Source organism: Triticum dicoccoides, chromosome 7A (assembly GCF_002162155.2).
Source record: "Triticum dicoccoides isolate Atlit2015 ecotype Zavitan chromosome 7A, WEW_v2.0, whole genome shotgun sequence".
Taxonomy (NCBI): Eukaryota; Viridiplantae; Streptophyta; class Magnoliopsida; order Poales; family Poaceae; genus Triticum; species Triticum dicoccoides.
This window is the reverse complement of record NC_041392.1, coordinates 603,841,518-603,859,894: the sequence shown is the minus strand read 5'-3', so window position 1 is coordinate 603,859,894 and position 18,377 is coordinate 603,841,518. Positions and strand designations below refer to the sequence as shown.

Sequence of the window (18,377 nt, the reverse complement as noted above, 5' to 3'; positions counted from 1 at the left end):
CTAGCGCCGCGCCCTCCGTGCCAGCCCCTTTGCAATCACACCAACCCCATAGGCACATATCCGGCGTCTCCGACCTTGATTTCACTTCCCATCCCCCTTCCCCACGCTCCCCTCGAGCTCCAGATCCCCGTCCACGACGACCCCTTCCTCAGATTCCTCCGGGAACCCTATCCCCTCAGATCCGCCCGCCGCCATGTCATGGTCGAGTTCTACGCGCCCTGGTGCGGCCACTGCCGTGCGATCGCGCCTCACTGCAGGGGATCACGACCTGGCCGGATCCGCACCCACCGGAGCGTCCTTCCTGATGCGGTGGCCTTCTCTCTCTCGACGAAGCCGACCAATTAAGGCCGGTTCTTCCTCGACATCCATGACGTGCATCTCCTCTCCGGCTGGCCATGGTGGGTGAGCGTGAATCCCTCCCTTGTCTTTGTCTGTTTCTTCATCTGATTCCTCCTGTCTGCCTGCGTGTGTGTGATTTGTTTTGTGTCCGATCTGATCTGTAGAAGCTGCTCTACTCAAGGTGGTGCACAAGGAAGCCCTCATGGTGGCTGCTATAGCTGGACATCCTCCTCCAACCCACCCCCTATCTGACGAACTTGGTGAGCTCTACCCATCCCCCCTGATTGATTTGATTTGATTTGCACATGAACGCTAGCGATTCTTCTTCTTCTTCCGGACACAAATTGGTCATGTTATGCTGTTGTAGGAGGACGTCGAGCCATGGAGCAGCCCTTCCTTGTGTCAACTTGCTGTTTGCATATTTCCCTTCTCTTTTTCTGAATGATTAATTCATTGATGCAGAAAATTATCCATCTTCTCACCGTGTGTGTTGATTCACACTAGTCATGTAAACTTCACATTTACACTGTAACTCCGCTGTAGAACTGTAAATATACTAGTGCATTCAACCGATTCACTACTGTAAATTACAAATGAGGTTCACAAACTTACACTCATTTATAGTGGTATAATCTACAGTTCTTACAGTGGTTATATGCAGCAGTTTTTTTTCATAATTTTCAAGATGTACTCATGTTAATCACATTGCAATTTTTGTTCTACTGTTCATCTACTTTGTTCTCATGTATACATACTACTGCCTGCCATCATGTGCCACCATATGTTCTAAGTAAGACTAGCAGACTATTAGTGGCTTGTGTACCAATTTTCTCGTGCCCATGGTTGGCGTGCGCTGGGGTAAACACAGGACCACGCACTAGTAACTGCACAACTCTGAAATGCTTCCTAATGATTACTCATCTTTGTTACACCATGCATGCACCTACAGCTACAGGGATCTGTACTGCTTACTGAATGAATGAATGATGTGCATCTTTCTTCAGTTTGATTGAGAAATGCCCCCCTTTCCTGTGCTTAGATATGCCCACTAAGCCACTAGAATGTTTTAGTTACAGCTTAATATTGTCAATCGTCTGACTTTTTGACTATTAATTGTCAATGATGTGATTACCCCTCTGAAAAAGCATGTCCTTTACTGGTATTGACCAGCAATGATTATATTTCTGAATTGCTGTAGAGGTGACTGAATTTCTTCTATGCATGCAAGGTTGAACTGCCATTTGTTAGTACTGAGATCATAAACCATGTTCTAGATTAACCCTGGATCAGATGCCAAGTCTGGACTGCAGGTTTCCATTTCGATGTCTTGTCTCCTAGCAGTATGCCTTGTTACCTCACCCTCTGAAGAAAACATGTCCTTAACTGCTAGTGTCCAGGATTACTATGTTTCTGTATTGCTGTAGAGGTGACTGAATTTGTTCCGTAGACGCAAGTATGGACTTCTAGGAATGATTGTGTGTACCATTATCACATGCCATGTTTTTGATTAGCAAAACATCGTTGACTTGGAACAAGGGTTGGTATTGGTTACTGAATGATGTGCGTTTTTTCTTTAGTTGATAAAAATGCCACCGTTTTTGTGCATAAACACATCTGCCCACCAAGTCACCAAACATGTTGCAAGGCTTAATATTGTTAATGATGTGACTTTCTGAATATTGATTGTCCATCTCACCCATGCTTAATATTGATTATTTCCAATGATGTGATCACCCCTCTAAAAAAAAGCATGTCCTTTACTGCTACTGACCAGCAGTGATTGTGTTTCTGTAATCCTTTTATGTCTTGTGTACTAGTGCTAAAATCTTACAGCAAAATACATCTTTCTTTTGAATAACAATATATGAGATTAGCAAGAAATTATATGGTTTGAATTTTGGCGCTGACCTTGTTCTCAATTCTTTTGTAGACTGCTTTCAATGGGGGAAGAAGCTTAGAGAACTTCAATTAAATAGAAGAATTATCCATGATTTCATTACTATGAAGGTGATTGAGTTGGTGTTCTATACCAGTTCCTTATTTACTTTGATGGTTCTTGATACGTGAACTGTTTCATAGGGCATAGTTGTCCATGTTGCATTCTAATCCCTTATTTGAGTAGATGCTTCCTGATTATCCATGTTGCATGTGAATGTGTTGAGTAGATAGAATTGGAGTGAGCAGATCACTATAGGACTAAGGAAAAATCAAAAAGTATGTGTAGGAAAATATCATCGTTCTTGCTCACTTTGCAAAAATGACGAGTACTAGAAATTGTCCCCTTTCACTAATATTTGCTGTTTGCTGATGGTTATACGTCTTTTGCTTGATCTATTATGATTCATGCACACAGGTTGGCTAGAAATAGCCCTGGTTATAGATATTTTTATTATTTTATACATTAATGTATGTTGTTATTATTTGTATGTGTGATGCTTTCAGCCTGTTTTACTGTTTCCTCCTCGATTGATCTATTCATGTAATGTTCTGTTCTTGTAGGAAGGCAAGTTGTCGCACCTGGAGAACTTGCCCATCAGAGGGAGCAATGAAGACATTGTTAGGACAGTACCAGATGTGCTCCTACATGTTGAACAATGTTATGTAGTAGTGAGATAAGGCAAATTATGTAGACATTGTTAGGACATTGTTAGGACAGTACCAGATGTACCAAATCTGCGTGTTGAACAATTCCTGTGTAATGAAATTTTGTATTCCCTGTGTACATGTTGCTTTAATGCCAGATTGTGAAAATTACTCAATTGCCATGATAGTATTGAGCCTGAATTGGCCATGACCCAGAAATAAACGTGGCACAAACGTGGTCTGGGGTGAAAAGGCCATGGCCCAAATAATATTTTTCTGGAAGAACAGAAACTAATAAGAAATGCATTATAAGAGGCCATGGCCCAGAAATAAAAAGGCTAAAATTTGGGCTTGGCCCATGTAGTCAACCAAATTAATACGGAAAAAATATACAGTAAAAATGCCGAATTGTTGGGCTAGGCCCATGTAGAAAACTGAATTGGACCGGGCTGAATCTTATGCCACGCTGGATGCCTACATGGCCTGGGGAGGTTGCTAGTGACCAAAACGCCACAGTGGACATGTTTTGGTCATAAACGTCTTTGACCATTCCAGAAGAAAGGTCGCTATAGTCAGTTTATGATGGCCAACTTTTGACCTTATGTTTTTGGTCACAAAAAGGTCACAAATGGAAATTTGTGACCATTCAGTGACCAATAGTGGTGGTCACAAGTTGACATATTTCTTGTAGTGTAACTCTCAGATAGAGCTCACGAGGTTCTTCATCTTATTTCATTGCAAACTCATCGGCTTCATCTTGCACCACTTCATAGTTGGAACGTTGAATGCTTGCGCTTCCTCGATAAAGGGAAACCACCTTGTGCCAAGCATCTTTGGCTAGGGAGTAGGGCCGGAGATGAGGGAGGTCTTCGGGAAGGATTGCTTCTTAGATGATGAAGAGAGCATTCTCATTGAATTGATGGTCCACGACTTCTCTAGGAGAGAAGTTGCTCGGGTCATGCGGATAGAAACCTTCTTCAATGATTCTCCAAAGGTTAGTGTTCACATGATTTAAATGACGCTTAAAACAATAAACCCAAGAATCAAAATCCTCCTTTTTATCAATCTTAGGAGGTGGCCCGGCATGATTCAAATGAGTAGAAGGAATCGGTCCACCATAAACAGGAGGAGGTTGCACATGGGCAAAGATGCCGGTGCCATTCTTACCACTAGACGAGGGGGCTTTCTCACTAGTAGCTTCCCCCTTATCGGGGTTAGCATCCGTCCCTGTGTTGGCGGGATCACCCACTTTCACGGGTGCGGTGGAAAGTTTAAGCCCTTCTAGGAATTCCTTAAACATGTCCTTGACCTCGGTCGTCATGGAGGTTTTCAATGTGTCCAACGCCACATTGAATTCCTCACGTGAGATCGAGTTACCCCCATCTCTCGTAGACGATATCGGATTCACACCGGAGTGCTCTCCCACATCGTCTACGACGTCAACCATACTCTTCGGATGGTAAAGTCCTTAAAAAGAAACCTGGCTCTGATACCAATTGAAAGGATCGATATAGTTGACTAGAGGGGGGGTGAATAGGCAACTAACAATTTTTAGCTTTTCTTGACCAAATTAAACTTTGCATCAAAGTAAGTTGTCTAGATATGCAACTAGGTGGACAACCTATATGATGCAATCAACACAAGCACACGAGCAAGCAATGATAGAAGCACAAATAAGCTTGCACAAGTAAATGGATAAGATAACCAAGAGTGGAGCCGGTGGAGACGAGGATGTGTTACCGAAGTTCCTTCCTTTTGAGGGGAAGTATGTCTCTGTTAGAGCGGTGTGGAGGCACAATGCTCCCCAAGAAGACACTAGGGCCACCGTATTCTCCTCACGCCCTCACACAATGCGAGATGCCGTGATTCCACTATTGGTGCCCTTGAAGGTGGCAACCGAACCTTTACAAACAAGGTTGGGGCAATCTCCACAACTTAATTGGAGGCTCCCAACGACACCACGAAGCTTCACCACAATGGAATATGGCTCCGCGGTGACCTCAACCGTATAGGGTGCTCAAACACCCAAGAGTAACAAGATCCGCAAGGGATAAGTGGGGGGAATCGAATATCTCTTGGTGGAAGTGTAGATTGGGCCCTTGTCACCCAATCCCGAGAAAATCAACAAGTTTGATTGGCTAGGGAGAGAGATCGGGCGAAAATGGAGCTTAGAGCAACAATGGAGCTTAGAGGTGGAAGAGGTAGTCAACTAGAGGTAGGAGACGCCCCTTATATAGTCTAAGAAAAGATCCAACCGTTATCCACTTAGACCAGCCTACGACACGCGGTACTACCGCTCCAGGGGCGCGGTACTACCGCACGGCCACGCGGTACTACCGTGGGGAACCACGGTACTACCGCGGCAGCTGCAGAGACTATACCATAGGCAGAACTACCGCGAGCGCGGTACTATCGCACCCACCTGCGGTACTACCGCGAGGCAGATTAGGTAAGGTCTAGAAACGGCACGGATGAATAAAATTACATCCGTGCCTACTTCCGTGGTAAAAGAGACGATGCAAATATCCGTCACGGTACTATCGTCCACAGGGCGCGATACTACCGTGCGGGTGCGGATGTAAAAAAAGTATGTCCGCCCCTACTACCGTGAAGCCACGGCACTAGGCCAGGGAACCACGGTAGTACAGCTCGGAGGGAGCGGTACTTCCGTGGGACCCACCGGTACTACCGCCCTAGGCGTGCGATACTACCGTGCGGGCGCGGACGTAAAAAATTACATCCGCGCCTACTACCGCGGTGTAGTGGTACTTAGCCTAGCCGCCATGGTACTACGACTCCGAGGGAGTGGTACTACCGTGGGCTCCCGCGGTACTACCGCGCGTTGGCACAGTACTACCGCGTGTGCCTGCGGTACTACCGCTCCAGGGAGCAGTACCACCGCAAGCTCAGCAACAGTAGACAGACATTCACATAGAGGATAGACGGGGAGAGCTCCAAGGTGCAAGAGAAAGGAGGAGACAATGAAGAAGACGTGTACGTGATGATTCCTCCCAAACCTTTCCGACGCGGACCCCCTCTTAATAGTACGGCTTTCCTACGACTCAAATCCACCAAAAGAAACGTAAAACAACGCCGTATTCAATAGTCTCGAGGGGCACCGAATCTTCTCGTGCCTAGTGATGAAGCGTCTGAGAAACTCAAGGCACACGATTAGTCCGCAAATGCATTGTCATCAATCACCAAAACACCTAAGGGATAAGTATGCCCACTCATCAATGGAAATTCTCATGGTTTTGAGAGACTCATTGATATCATGCTTAGGAGGAATAGATCTCAGTTTTAAAGAATCAACATCAAGAGAAATTCTATCAACGTTCCTAGCCAATTCATCAATTTTAAGCAATTTTTCTTCAAGCAAGGCATTGAAACTCTTTTGTGAATTCATAAATTCTTTAACAATAGTCTCAAATTCAGAGGGCATCTTATTAAAATTTCCATAAGAATTGTTGTAGGAACTACCATAATTATTAGAAGAATTGCTAGGATAAGGCCTAGGATTAAAGTTTCCTCTATACGCGTTGTTACCAAAATTATTCCTACCAACAAAATTCACATCCATAGATTCATTATTATTCTCAATCAAAGTAGACAAAAGCATATCATTAGGATCAGAAGAAAAAATCTTAGTAGCAAATAATTTCATAAGTTCATCCATCTTTCCACTCAAAACATTAATTTCTTCTACCGCGTGCACTTTTTTATTAGTAGATCTTTCAGTGTTCCATTGAGAATAATTAACCATAATATTATCTAGAAGTTTAGTAGCTTCTCCTAAAGTGATTTCCATAAAAGTGCCTCCCGTGGCCGAATCTAAAAGATTTCTAGAAGCAAAATTCAATCAGGCATAAAAAATTTGTATAATCATCCACAAATTCAAACCATGAGTAGGGCAATTACGTATCATTAATTTCATCCTCTCCCAAGCTTGTGCAACATGTTCATGATCAAGTTGCTTAAAATTCATAATATCGTTTCTAAGAGAGATGATCTTAGCGGGAGGAAAATACTTAGAGATAAAAGCATCTTTGCACTTATTCCAAGAATCAATACTATTTTTAGGCAAAGACAAAAACCAAGCTTTAGCACGATCTCTAAGAGAAAAAGGAAATAGCTTCAATTTAACAATATCATTGTCAACATCTTTCTTCTTTTGCATATCACACAAATCAATGAAGCTATTTAGATGAGTAGCGGCAACTTCACTAGGAAGGCCGGCGAATTGATCTTTCATGACAAGATTCAACAAAGCAACATTGATTTCACAAGATTCAGTATCGGTAAGAGGAGCAATCGGAGTGCTAAGGAAATCATCATTGTTGGTATTGGTAAAGTCACATAATTTGGTATTATCTTGAGCCATCATGACAAACAAGCAATCCAACACACGAGCAAACAAGAAACGGGCAAAAGGAGGCAAACAGAAAAGAGAGTGCGAATAAAACGGCAAGGGTGAAGTGGGGGAGAGGAAAACGGGAGGCAAATGGCAAATAATGCAATGCGGGAGATAAGGGTTTGTGATGGGTACTTGGTATGTTGACTTTTGCATAGACCTCCCCGGCAACGGCGCCAGAAATCCTTCTTGCTACCTCTTGAGCACTGCGTTGGTTTTCCCTTGAAGAGGAAAGGGTGATGCAGCAAAGTAGCGTAAGTATTTTCCTCAGTTTTTGAGAACCAAGGTATCAATCCAGTACGAGGCTATGCGCAAGTCCCTCTCACCTACACAAACAAATAAATCCTCGCAACCAACACGATAAGGGTTTGTCAATCCCTACACGGTCACTTACAAGAGTGAGATCTGATAGATATGATAAGATAATATTTTTGGTATTTGTATGATAAAGATGCAAAGTAAAATAAAAGCAACGGAAATAACTAAGTGTTGGAAGATTAATATGATGGAAAATAGACCCGGGGGCCATAGGTTTCACTAGTGGCTTCTCTCAAGAGCATAAGTATTTTACGGTGGGTGAACAAACTACTGTTGAGCAATTGACAGAATTGAGCATAGTTATGAGAATATCTAGGTATGATCATGTATATAGGCATCACGTCCGAGACAAGTAGACCGACTCCTGCCTGCATCTACTACTATTACTCCACACATCGACCGCTATCCAACATGCATCTAGAGTATTAAGTTCATAAGAACAGAGTAACGCTTTAAGCAAGAGGACATGATGTAGAGGGATAAATTCATGCAATATGATAAAACCCCCATCTTGTTATCCTCGATGGCAATAATACAATACATGCCTTGCTGCCCCTACTGTCACTGGGAAAGGACACCGCAAGATTGAACCCAAAGCTAAGCACTTCTCCCATTGCAAGAAAGATCAATCTAGTAGGCCAAACCAAACTGATAATTCGAAGAGACTTGCAAAGATAACCAATCATACATAAAAGAATTCAGAGAAGATTCAAATATTGTTCATACATAAACTTGATCATAAACCCACAATTCATCGGTCTCAACAAACACACCGCAAAAGAAGATTACATTGAATAGATCTCCATGAGAGAGGGGGAGAACATTGTATTGAGATCCAAAAAGAGAGAAGAAGCCATCTAGCTAATAACTATAGACCCGAAGGTCTGAGGTAAACTACTCACACTTCATCGGAGAGGCTATGGTGTTGATGTATAAGCCCTCCGTGATTGATGCCCCCTCCGGCGGAGATCCGGAACAGGCTCCAAGATGGGATCTCGTGGATACAGAAGGTTGCGACGGTGGAATTAGGTTTTTGGCTCCGTATCTGACCGTTTGGGGGTACGTAGGTATATATAGGAGGAAGGAGTACGTCGGTGGAGCAACATGGGGCCCACGAGGGTGGAGGGCGCGCCCAGGGGATAGGCACGCCCCCTACCTCGTGGCTTCCTGCTTGATCTCTTGACGTAGGGTCCAAGTCTCCTGGATCATGTTCGTTCCGAAAATCACGTTCCCGAAGGTTTCATTCCGTTTGGACTCCGTTTGATATTCTTTTTCTACGAAACTCTGAAATAGGCAAAAAAATTGCAATTCTGGGCTGGGCCTCCGGTTAATAGGTTAGTCCCAAAAATAATATAAAAGTGAATAATAAAGCCCAATAATGTCCAAAACAGAAGATAATATAGCATGGAGCAATCAAAAATTATAGATACGTTGGAGACGTATCAACCCTTTCGCCCCCTAGAATATATATACTCTTCTTCTACCTACGTTTTAGGGTCAGCATTGGTTTTAGCTCATATGAGAGATAGACCTTTTCTCATCCACTTGATACCTACTCCATTGGAGACCGAGGCCTCCTAGGAGAAGATCCCCCAAGTGGATTCAAGACCCCGTCAAGGGAAGATCCTCTTGTGGATTCAAGCCCCCATCTCCTCACGGATTGGGAAGAACTACCGACCGTTTGTATTGTCCCTCGTTGTGTTTGGATCATGTGTCTTGTTGTGTACTCGGACCTAGCACATGTGTAATCGAATCCTGTTGATTTGAGTGTTTGCCCTCGTGTGTTCATCGTGTTCTTCGCAGGATCCGCTCTAGTTGTGAAAGATCGGCCCCTAGGGTTCCACCCTACATCACTCCGTGTCGGGTTTCCCGGTCAATGGGCCAACCCCCGTTAAACTGTACTGTCAGTAGCCCCCGAGCTTGTCTAAATTTTGGAGTCCTACTTCTTCGAGAACGAATCCAAGCATGCCCCTTTCATATTGGCGATAGGTGCATTCTGGTCTTAAGTAGCCTGGCTTCGAGATTCTTCGAGCTCATCAACCGTGCGGACTAAATAGTGTATCTTCGAGGCCTTGGAGCTTCTCATCTCGAGGTACCGTGGTCTTAAGGCTTCGCGGCCTATAGTTTTTGACTATGTGGCTTCTAATATTGCAGCCTACAGCTCCTAGCTTCGTAGGGTCGAGGCATCATAGCTTCTAGGCATGCGTCTTCGCAGTAGGGTTTATGGCTTCCCAGCTTACATCTTGATGGTTTTGCGTCATGTGCCTTCATGTCTTTGCAACCTATGTCTTCACGGCCTCGCATCGTCCACCGCTAGCCATAAGAACCAAGGCGTTGCTGCCTCTTGCCCCGTCACATCACGTCACCATTGTCGTAAAGGTAGGGAGACGACTAGTTGTCGGTCCTGCTTTGACCACATCGTCGTGATGATAAGGCATGGATCTCTGTGCCCATATTTTGTGTAATGGGAAATCGTAGAGGAAATGGGACATGTGTGATTCACCGAGGCTGTCGCTTGGGTTTCCCGACAGGATTCCTAGAGAAAGAGGCATTTCCCCACCTTTTCGTTCCCATCACAGATCTGCTAGTGCTCCTCCTTCCAAGAAGGGGATGGTTGTCATGCCCCCTGAGGAGGAACATGACAATGACGATAGCAAGGAGGACGAGGACAAAGATGACGAGGATGATGATGAGCCCTCCGGGAAGGAGGGAGACCTCGCCGGTGAGGAGGAGGCGCAGCCGGCTTTGCCCGTGCAAGGTATGAAGAGGGGTCGTGGAGACAGGACTTCCGCCACCGGGGCTCAGCCACCGAGGTCTCCCCAAAGATATGAAGATCTCTTGAGGAGGCTGACGCACCACCGATGTTGGTCCTGCCAATCTCGGTGGTGAGGCCTCCAAGTAAGCACAACACTTTTGCGCCCAACCGATGATCCCTTCATCATTTACTTGACCATAGTATGTGATAGTTGATTTGCCTAGCCGTTGATTTCGGACTTTGTTATTTCAGACCCGCCCACGCCATCGACGAGGACAACATGGAGGCGTCCTCAATGTTGAGGATTGCGACTATTGAAGCCCCTAAGTTTGGTCTACTAGGGAGGGGTTGGCAGCTAGAGTACGCCGCCGGAGGTTGCCGCTTTGGAGATCGTTAGGTACAATGTCTTCAGGTCCTTGTTCATTGAGTCCTTAGGGATTTTCACCACCGTATAGTGTGAATCTTGTCATCCTTATGGTTTGCAAGTGTCCTGCCTCCGGCCAGCAATCCTGAGGCCACGGAGGCAATAAACTCTGAGTCGCAAGTTCCGGATCGGTCTGCCGTTGGCAAGGTAGAGATTGGAGGCCCTGGCCCCAATGCAGGTGAGGCCACGGGGTCAGGCGGAAATTGGGCGGTGCGAGGCCGAACGGCTGAGGCCACTGTGTCGCATGTGGCACCATCGGGGACGAGGCACATTGCCTTACCTTCTGTTCCACGGTCTAGTGTGTCGCCCACCTCCTAGCCTAGTTGTACAAGGTGGTTGTAGAGGTGGCCTAGCCGTGACAATGTCCTGCGAGAGCTATATCTCGCTTATAGTGAGTATAGCTCTCGTCTCACTTAAATGTTTTTCCTTCCCAGTCGTTAATGGGCTGACTCGTTTTGGTGTTTTTTCGCTCGCTCACTCTCCTTCGCTCGATCAATCATGTGTTGCTCGGTTCGATTTTCTTTTTTTGTTGTCTTTATTTATTCATGGTTTTCTTCAGTTTTTTTACTTTCTTTTTTTTTCATCGGTTTTTTAGTTTCTTTCTCGGTTTTCAATGGGTTTCTTTCTTTTTCCTACGATTTATTTGGTTCCTTTGTTTCTTCTCAGTTTTCACTGGTTTCTTCCTTCGTTTTTTATTCCTTTTTTGGTTTTCTTTGTCTCTTTCTTATTTCCATTCTTTATCATTGGTTTTCACTGGTTTTCTTTTTCTTTTTTAATTTTTATTTGTCTCTTCTTTTATTTTCATTGCTTTTTCGTTTCTCTTTGCTTCTTTGTCATTTTTCATTGGTTACTTTTTTGTCCAACACATGTCTATTTTTTTCAATACACAATGTACATTTTTAGTGTACACGTGAAACGTTTTGTTGATACACATTAAACATTTTTTTAATGCATGATGAAAAGTTTTTAAAATATATGTTTTGAACACATTGGAATACATGGTCAACACTTTCTCAAATACACGGTGAACATTGGTTTAATGGAAATAAACTTTTTTCACGCACAATGTTCGTATACATAAAAAATATTTGTATATACAGGATTTTTTTAAAAAATGAAGTATAATTTTTTATGTTTGTTGTACATTTTCCGTACACAACATGAACATTTTTATACATGTTATCATTTTAAAAAACAGATTGCACATCTTTTGTATACATAAGAAAAAAATCTATATACTTTAAACAATTTTCAAATCCATGTTTAACATTTTTTTTAGATATATATTTTGATGTCTACTTTTTTCATACACATTTTATGTTTTTGTATACATAAGAAACATTTTTCTTTTACACGTTTAACATTTTGCATGTACATGATTAATATTTTCTTCAAATATGTGTTATGATGTCTACATTCTTTATACATACTATACATTTTTGTATACATATGAAAAAAATTATACATGTTCAACATTTTTAATACATGAGCCACTTTTTTTCAAATAAATGTCTTCAAACATTTTTTGACACACGTGGACATTATTTTAATGTATCTACATATTTTAAAATTAAGCTAACAATTTCTTTACACAGCATTTAACATTTTTCATATTCATAGTTTTTTTCAAGTATTTTTAAGTGCTCGAATTTATGTTTTTAGAACGTTTTCGAAAATATGAACAAATGTAAGAAACAAAAAAAAACAGAGTGAAAAAAATGTACGGATATGCCAGGGGTCGCTACATATAGTCATGCCCTTAGAGCTTCTGCAATAAGGATGGCCGGCATAACCAATCCAGCATGCCTTGACGCTCTTGCCTGTCGGGAGGCTCTAGCCGTATCTACGGACCTGGCATTATCGCATGAATTGATTGCTTTGGATTACCAAAGGGTAGTCAATGACATTCACGGGGACACATAAGAGCATGGTTAATAGCTCAGCCGGCTGCTGGCTTTAAACCATCTCCACGTCACCTATAAAGCCTTCACGCACAATAGACAGGCTTTTAGGCTGGCTGTAAGACTGGCCCTAATAATTACTTAGACATTTAATACTGCATGTGTATATCACCTGTTGTGATCCAATATAAACATCAACTTTGTGGCCATTTCAATCAGCCTCCTAGTGTCAAGTAGGAGTATACTAGATGATCAACTCATACCACATCTAAATTGGAAGTATCAGATGAACATGCAGCCATGACAGAGGAAAGGACAACGCAGCCTAAAAGAGCAGAGTTGAGATAAGTAGGGGCACTAGTGTAGCTACAAGCATCAGATATATAGAGCATGTCATATATGGAGCCATATATGATACAGATTCAGCCTAAAAGAGCATGGCATATATGGAGCCATATATGATAGAAATTCAGCCTAAAAAAGCATGGCATATATGGAGCCATATATGAAACAAAGCACAGCAGCTTCACATCATACAGATTACAGAGCATGTCACATATGGAGCCATATATGATACAAATTCAGGGTTAAAAAAATGTCATATATGGAGCATATATGATACAAAGCACAGCAGCTCCACACCGTACAGAGAAAAGACGCCTCAAAAGCATCTGATTTTTCAGAGTTGAGATAAGTAGGGACACGAGTGTAGCTACAAGCATCAGATTCTGATTAACTATGTTAACCTAGATGCATACCATGCTTGCGGATCGGAGTCGTCAATATTCTCAGTCGTGTAGCCAAGCAGATGTAGCAGGCGGCGCCCAGCAACGGCCTTGACCCGAAGTACCTGCTACACTCGTTGCTGCAGCCTCGTGAGCAAACATGTCCGGTGCAGAGGAGGCCGCCAGCGGGATGAGGCCGTCGCAGGACGGGCTGCGGCGCCGGCGGGATGAGACGAGGCGTCGCCGGTGAGACGGGTTGAGGCGCCGGCTGGACAAGATGTGGCGTCGACGCCCACCTGCTTGCTTGATTTGACGCCGCCGGTGGTTCTAGGGTTGGGGATGGGCTGATTTATGGGTGATTTGGAGGCTTTGAGGCTTCGATTTGTGGCGTCCAGGAAGCGATTTGGGGCTAGGCATGGGAAGAATTGGCGCGCAGGGAGAGGAAGAAGCGCGGGAGGCGCACCGGATCGTAATCGCCAGCTCTGGCGCCCGCCTCGGGCCTGCAAGCGGGCGGCTGTTCTTTGGTTTTGGCGTTGTAGCCGGGCGACCGACGGAGCGCCCGCTCCCTTCTCTTTCCTCCCTTCTCTTCCCTCCAGGTAGGATTTTTCTGATGTGGAGTGGCTTGCAGCCGGCTGACTAGGCTCTATCGTACTTGCTCTCATGCGAGCACAGTGAAGGAGATCATGACACGGCGGAACAATTCGACAAGCGTTCCTTCATCTAGGCACATAGTCTCGCTAGACTGGATTTTGGTCGCCATATTGGGCTGCTCACATCTAAAGACGTTCATTGTATCCCTATGTTTACTGATTAATAAAAGTGTGTTTAGACTAAAAAAACATACAGTCGAGCCCACTTTGTCCCGCTAGCAGAAGGTAGTCAGCCGAAAAGAAGTGTCATCACCGTAGAAGAAGACAGGACATACAGTTTTCTTTTTTGAGGGGTGACAGGACATACAGCTGAAACAGATGCCGAAGTTCAACAACGGAATGAATGAGTAATCAGCCCGGCCCACCACCACAATCAGGACACTTCCATACTGATGAGAAATGCCTTCCCTGGAGCTCAGAAACCTCCAAGCTTCTGAAGAAAATCGTAACTGTGCAACCGCGCGGCCAATATGCTCGTTAGAGTACACTTTCGTTCACACGCTGCTGGAGCTGCTCACCTCCGTGTCGTCGTCGAACAAGGTCTTTGACACGGACCCGATCGACATCATCTCGTCAGACCCCGACCCGGCCTGCTCCGGCTGCTGCTTCTTCGCGGCCGTCATGGGCGTCTCGCAGACCATGTCGGTGCACGCCGCGCGCCGCTTCCTCCGCTTCGAATGCTGCCTGGACCGAGGCACCGCAACCGCCAGGGGAGGCTCCTTCCCGGGGTGCTTGAGCGCCCACACGCGGCGCAGGTCCGGCACCCAGCTGGTGAAGGAGGAGAGCCTGCGCTCCCTGTTCCGCCGCTCACTCGCTCGCGCCAGCTGCTCCTCGTGCCTGTCCTGGTGTCTGCTCCTCGTGTGAAGCGTGGGAGCGCTTGAGCTGCTGGCGCAGTTCCTCTGGCTGCTCCGGCTCTTGTTGCCCTTGCCCTCATCCTGGTTGCTGCTGCTAGGTAGAGAGTCTGAACATGGCAAGTCATCTTCGTCAAACAGATCAAACTCCATCTCTGTGTATATCTTCTTGATCACATCCTCCATAGAGTCCATGTACCTACACAATTTTCAGCAGTCTCATTATAAATTTGAACTGCCTGTAAGTTACTGAGCAGCAAATTATACATTTAACTCGGTGTCACCGTAGATGTAAGTTATTGAGCAGTCAAATTATAAATTTGAACTCCCTGTAAGTTATTGAGCGGCCAAAAATTGGACAGGAATCCAGAGTTCACTTTTGTTACAAAATGGCTCCAAGAGATCTAGTATGCACTGCTGTTCGGCAGGATAGTATTCTAAATTCAGCATATAAAATTACCATTATAACTTTCAGTTTCTTCTTAAGGAATAAGCAACAAAGATACATGACTCAACAATGAGAACAAATAAAGGCTAAAACAACGCATGTGTCATATACTCATATTTATGACCATTCAACACAAAATATCATCTTGTTTCAATTGTCATTAGAAGTTACAACAATGTGCTCTACAATGTCAGCAATGCTTTCATGCTCCTCAAAGGATCAAGGAAAATGAGCACCACTTCTTTTTCTTTTCTTTTTTTGAGGGGAATGAGCACCACTTCTTTGTGATGCTCCTATCTCACAATTCTTTTCACATGATTGGAACTAAAGCATGAGAGCAGTTATAGGTTATAATAGCACACAGCAAATCCCTAGCAGTAAAATGGGTTGTAGCCTGCAGTTTAGCAGTAGTAGAAGAGATAAGTATCTCAAGTTAAGATTTCCATCAATATGTAGCGATAAAAGTGATCAAACCAAAGATTGTATTGAAGCACAAGGTTTTCATCTGGCAACGGAAGCAGTACCGAGCATGCATATATTTTGTTATCAAAAGGTATTGTGTTTACTTATAATGATGCATGCAATACTGGTTTTTCTAACCAAATGCATGATCAATTTGTTTGTATGTTCCTTGTACAATTTTCTTGAAGTAACCTAGCATGTTTCTGTTGGCTCAGGTAGCAAGAAATGCAATCATCACTGTACCTTACAAAACTACTTATGCTTCAACGCTAAACATTCACAAGCATCAACAGAGCTAATAGTTCAACAAATAAAGCCCTGTGATGGTTACAATGCATTCAAAACACAGGTCAATGCTAAACATTCACAAGCATCAACAGAGCCAATAGCTCAACAAATAAAGCCCTATAATGGTTACAATGCATTCAAAACACAGACATACCTGGACTTGATGGTCTTCTCAGCAAACTTAACAATACTGTCAGACTGAAATGAATCCCCTTGGAGGTTTATATCAATAAACTGCAAAAGAGAGCAGATCTCTTTTATCATCTTCTGTTTTGAACCTTCCTCAAAGTCTGGGCCAAGTTTGGACCTGATTATTTCCAACCTAAGTAATATCTGCAGTTCATGCCTGATACATGCTTGTTAAGGCGTACAAGACAAAAAAAAATCGTATTGCCTACATGTTACTATCGTAGTGGATATTACCATATGAAATAATTGCAGGGCTGGAAGAAAAAACTGAGGACTAAAAAGGATACTCTCGGATTTTGTAATTTACGTTGTATTTTGAGGTTTGTTCTGATCCAGCAGATGCTGAATTGTTGTCTTTGTACTTCAACAGAAGCTCTTTGGGTTCCCTCAACAGAATAATGGAAGCTTCGGAAATAAGTTTTGCATCAGAAGCATCATCTACTTCCCTGTGTTCAAAATATCTCACCGTAATCTTTCCATTCTTAATCATCAGCGCATCGACAGACAAGCCAACCAAGCGTTCAGCTAGATTCCCCAAATCAGCATCTTCAGAACAAAGACCTTGCTCAATCTTCTGAGGGATGCTCCCAAGAAATGCTTCTAAATCTTCCATTGAAGAGAATGCTGAAGTCTCCTCGTCCACTTGTTGCTCCACTTTGTTGCAATCTGCATCATCCACTGGTTTGTCAACTTTGTTACAATCTGCTTCATCCACCGAATGAGGAGCCCCATCCTCCTCTGAGACTTGAAGTTTTGCTTCTCCTTCATCCTTTGAGGAAGGACGTGTCTCGCCTGTATGAAGGCTCGATGAAGTACCAAGAGATGACAATTTCACTTGTTTCAGCCAACATTTCAGAAACCGCAACTTTTTGGATGCAGTGCCATACCTACTGAAATACAGGTCTTCCAACTCCACCACTGGCATGCTGCCATCAGCATGTTTGAGGAGCACATCACAGAAGGTGCTCCAACTGGCTGCCTCAAGTAGCTTACTGACCAGCCTGATTCTCTTCTTCCTCGCACTCAGCTCCTTTGGTGGATCAGGCATGGAACTATCCAATGTTTCAGGACTCTTTGCAACCACCTGTTCTAAATCAGTGCCATTCTTGTCGACATGCAGTAATGCATAGTTCATCGAGAAAGGTACGAGAAGGCCGTCTACAGACTTCTCCTCTCCATCAGAAATCGAAACCATTGCACAATAATTTTTCCTATGAAGAAAAACCAGAATGAGCTGCCAAATAGGCATTCCAGCCCGAAGGCAATTGCCCTCATCGGCAAGAACCAACTCCAGAAGCCGATGTGGGAAAAACTCCCTGTCCACAGCTCCTTCACCGTCACCCTTGCTCCTATCCTGTGGCAACCCACGTACCACAACAACCTCGCCATCTCTGCCCATCAACTGCTCGCAATTCCCCACCTCACACACCGCCTTCACATGTATCCTGGACACACCATGGCTACCCACCTGCGACGGTGTGGAGCTAACAATCTCAACCTCGCAGCCCTTGCAGACCAGTGGCTTCCCTTTCACATCGGCGATCTCCAACACCACCTCACCTCGCCGTCCACCTCCCCCACACCCAAATCCAACACCTCCCCAGACGAGCCCTGGCGGGGCAACCGCCGACCCCAACGTGACTGCATCTGCTGTCGTAAACCTCCACCCTAGGTCTGTCACCGCCCTCCGTATCCCCTCGCCGGTGGAACCAACGGCAACCCAGCACACCTGTATGCCCCTGGATTGAAGTCGGTCCCTCACTGGCTCGAAAACCCCACGAAACCTCTTTTCAGAGCCCGTGGCCTCCCCGAATTCCTCGAAATCAGAGACGGCCGTGAAGAGAACCGCCAAATTGGGCGGCCGGTCGAAGACGCGGCGGCGGCGGCCGTGTTGGGACTCGGCGTCCCAGGAGTAGTCGTGCTCGAGCTGGAGGAGCGACTTGGCGATGGAGGAGGAGGCAGTGACGCGGGGGTGCGGCGAGGCTGGGAGGGCGAGGCGGCGGAGCGGGGGGAGGGAGGCGAGGGTGGCCGGG

At 44.6% G+C, this 18,377-nt stretch overlaps 1 protein-coding gene across 1 annotated transcript; it reads right to left on the bottom strand.

Moving 5' to 3' along the window:
* Window positions 1-14,342: 14,342 nt before the first annotated feature.
* On the bottom strand, window positions 14,343-18,376 carry LOC119333688 (the record flags this gene model as incomplete). Its single annotated transcript, XM_037606503.1, has 3 exons — window positions 14,343-15,156; window positions 16,310-16,501; window positions 16,632-18,376. Coding segments are annotated over 3 exons (2,493 nt in total), but the record flags the coding sequence as incomplete, so codon positions are not given.
* Between the last annotated feature and the right edge of the window lies 1 nt (window position 18,377).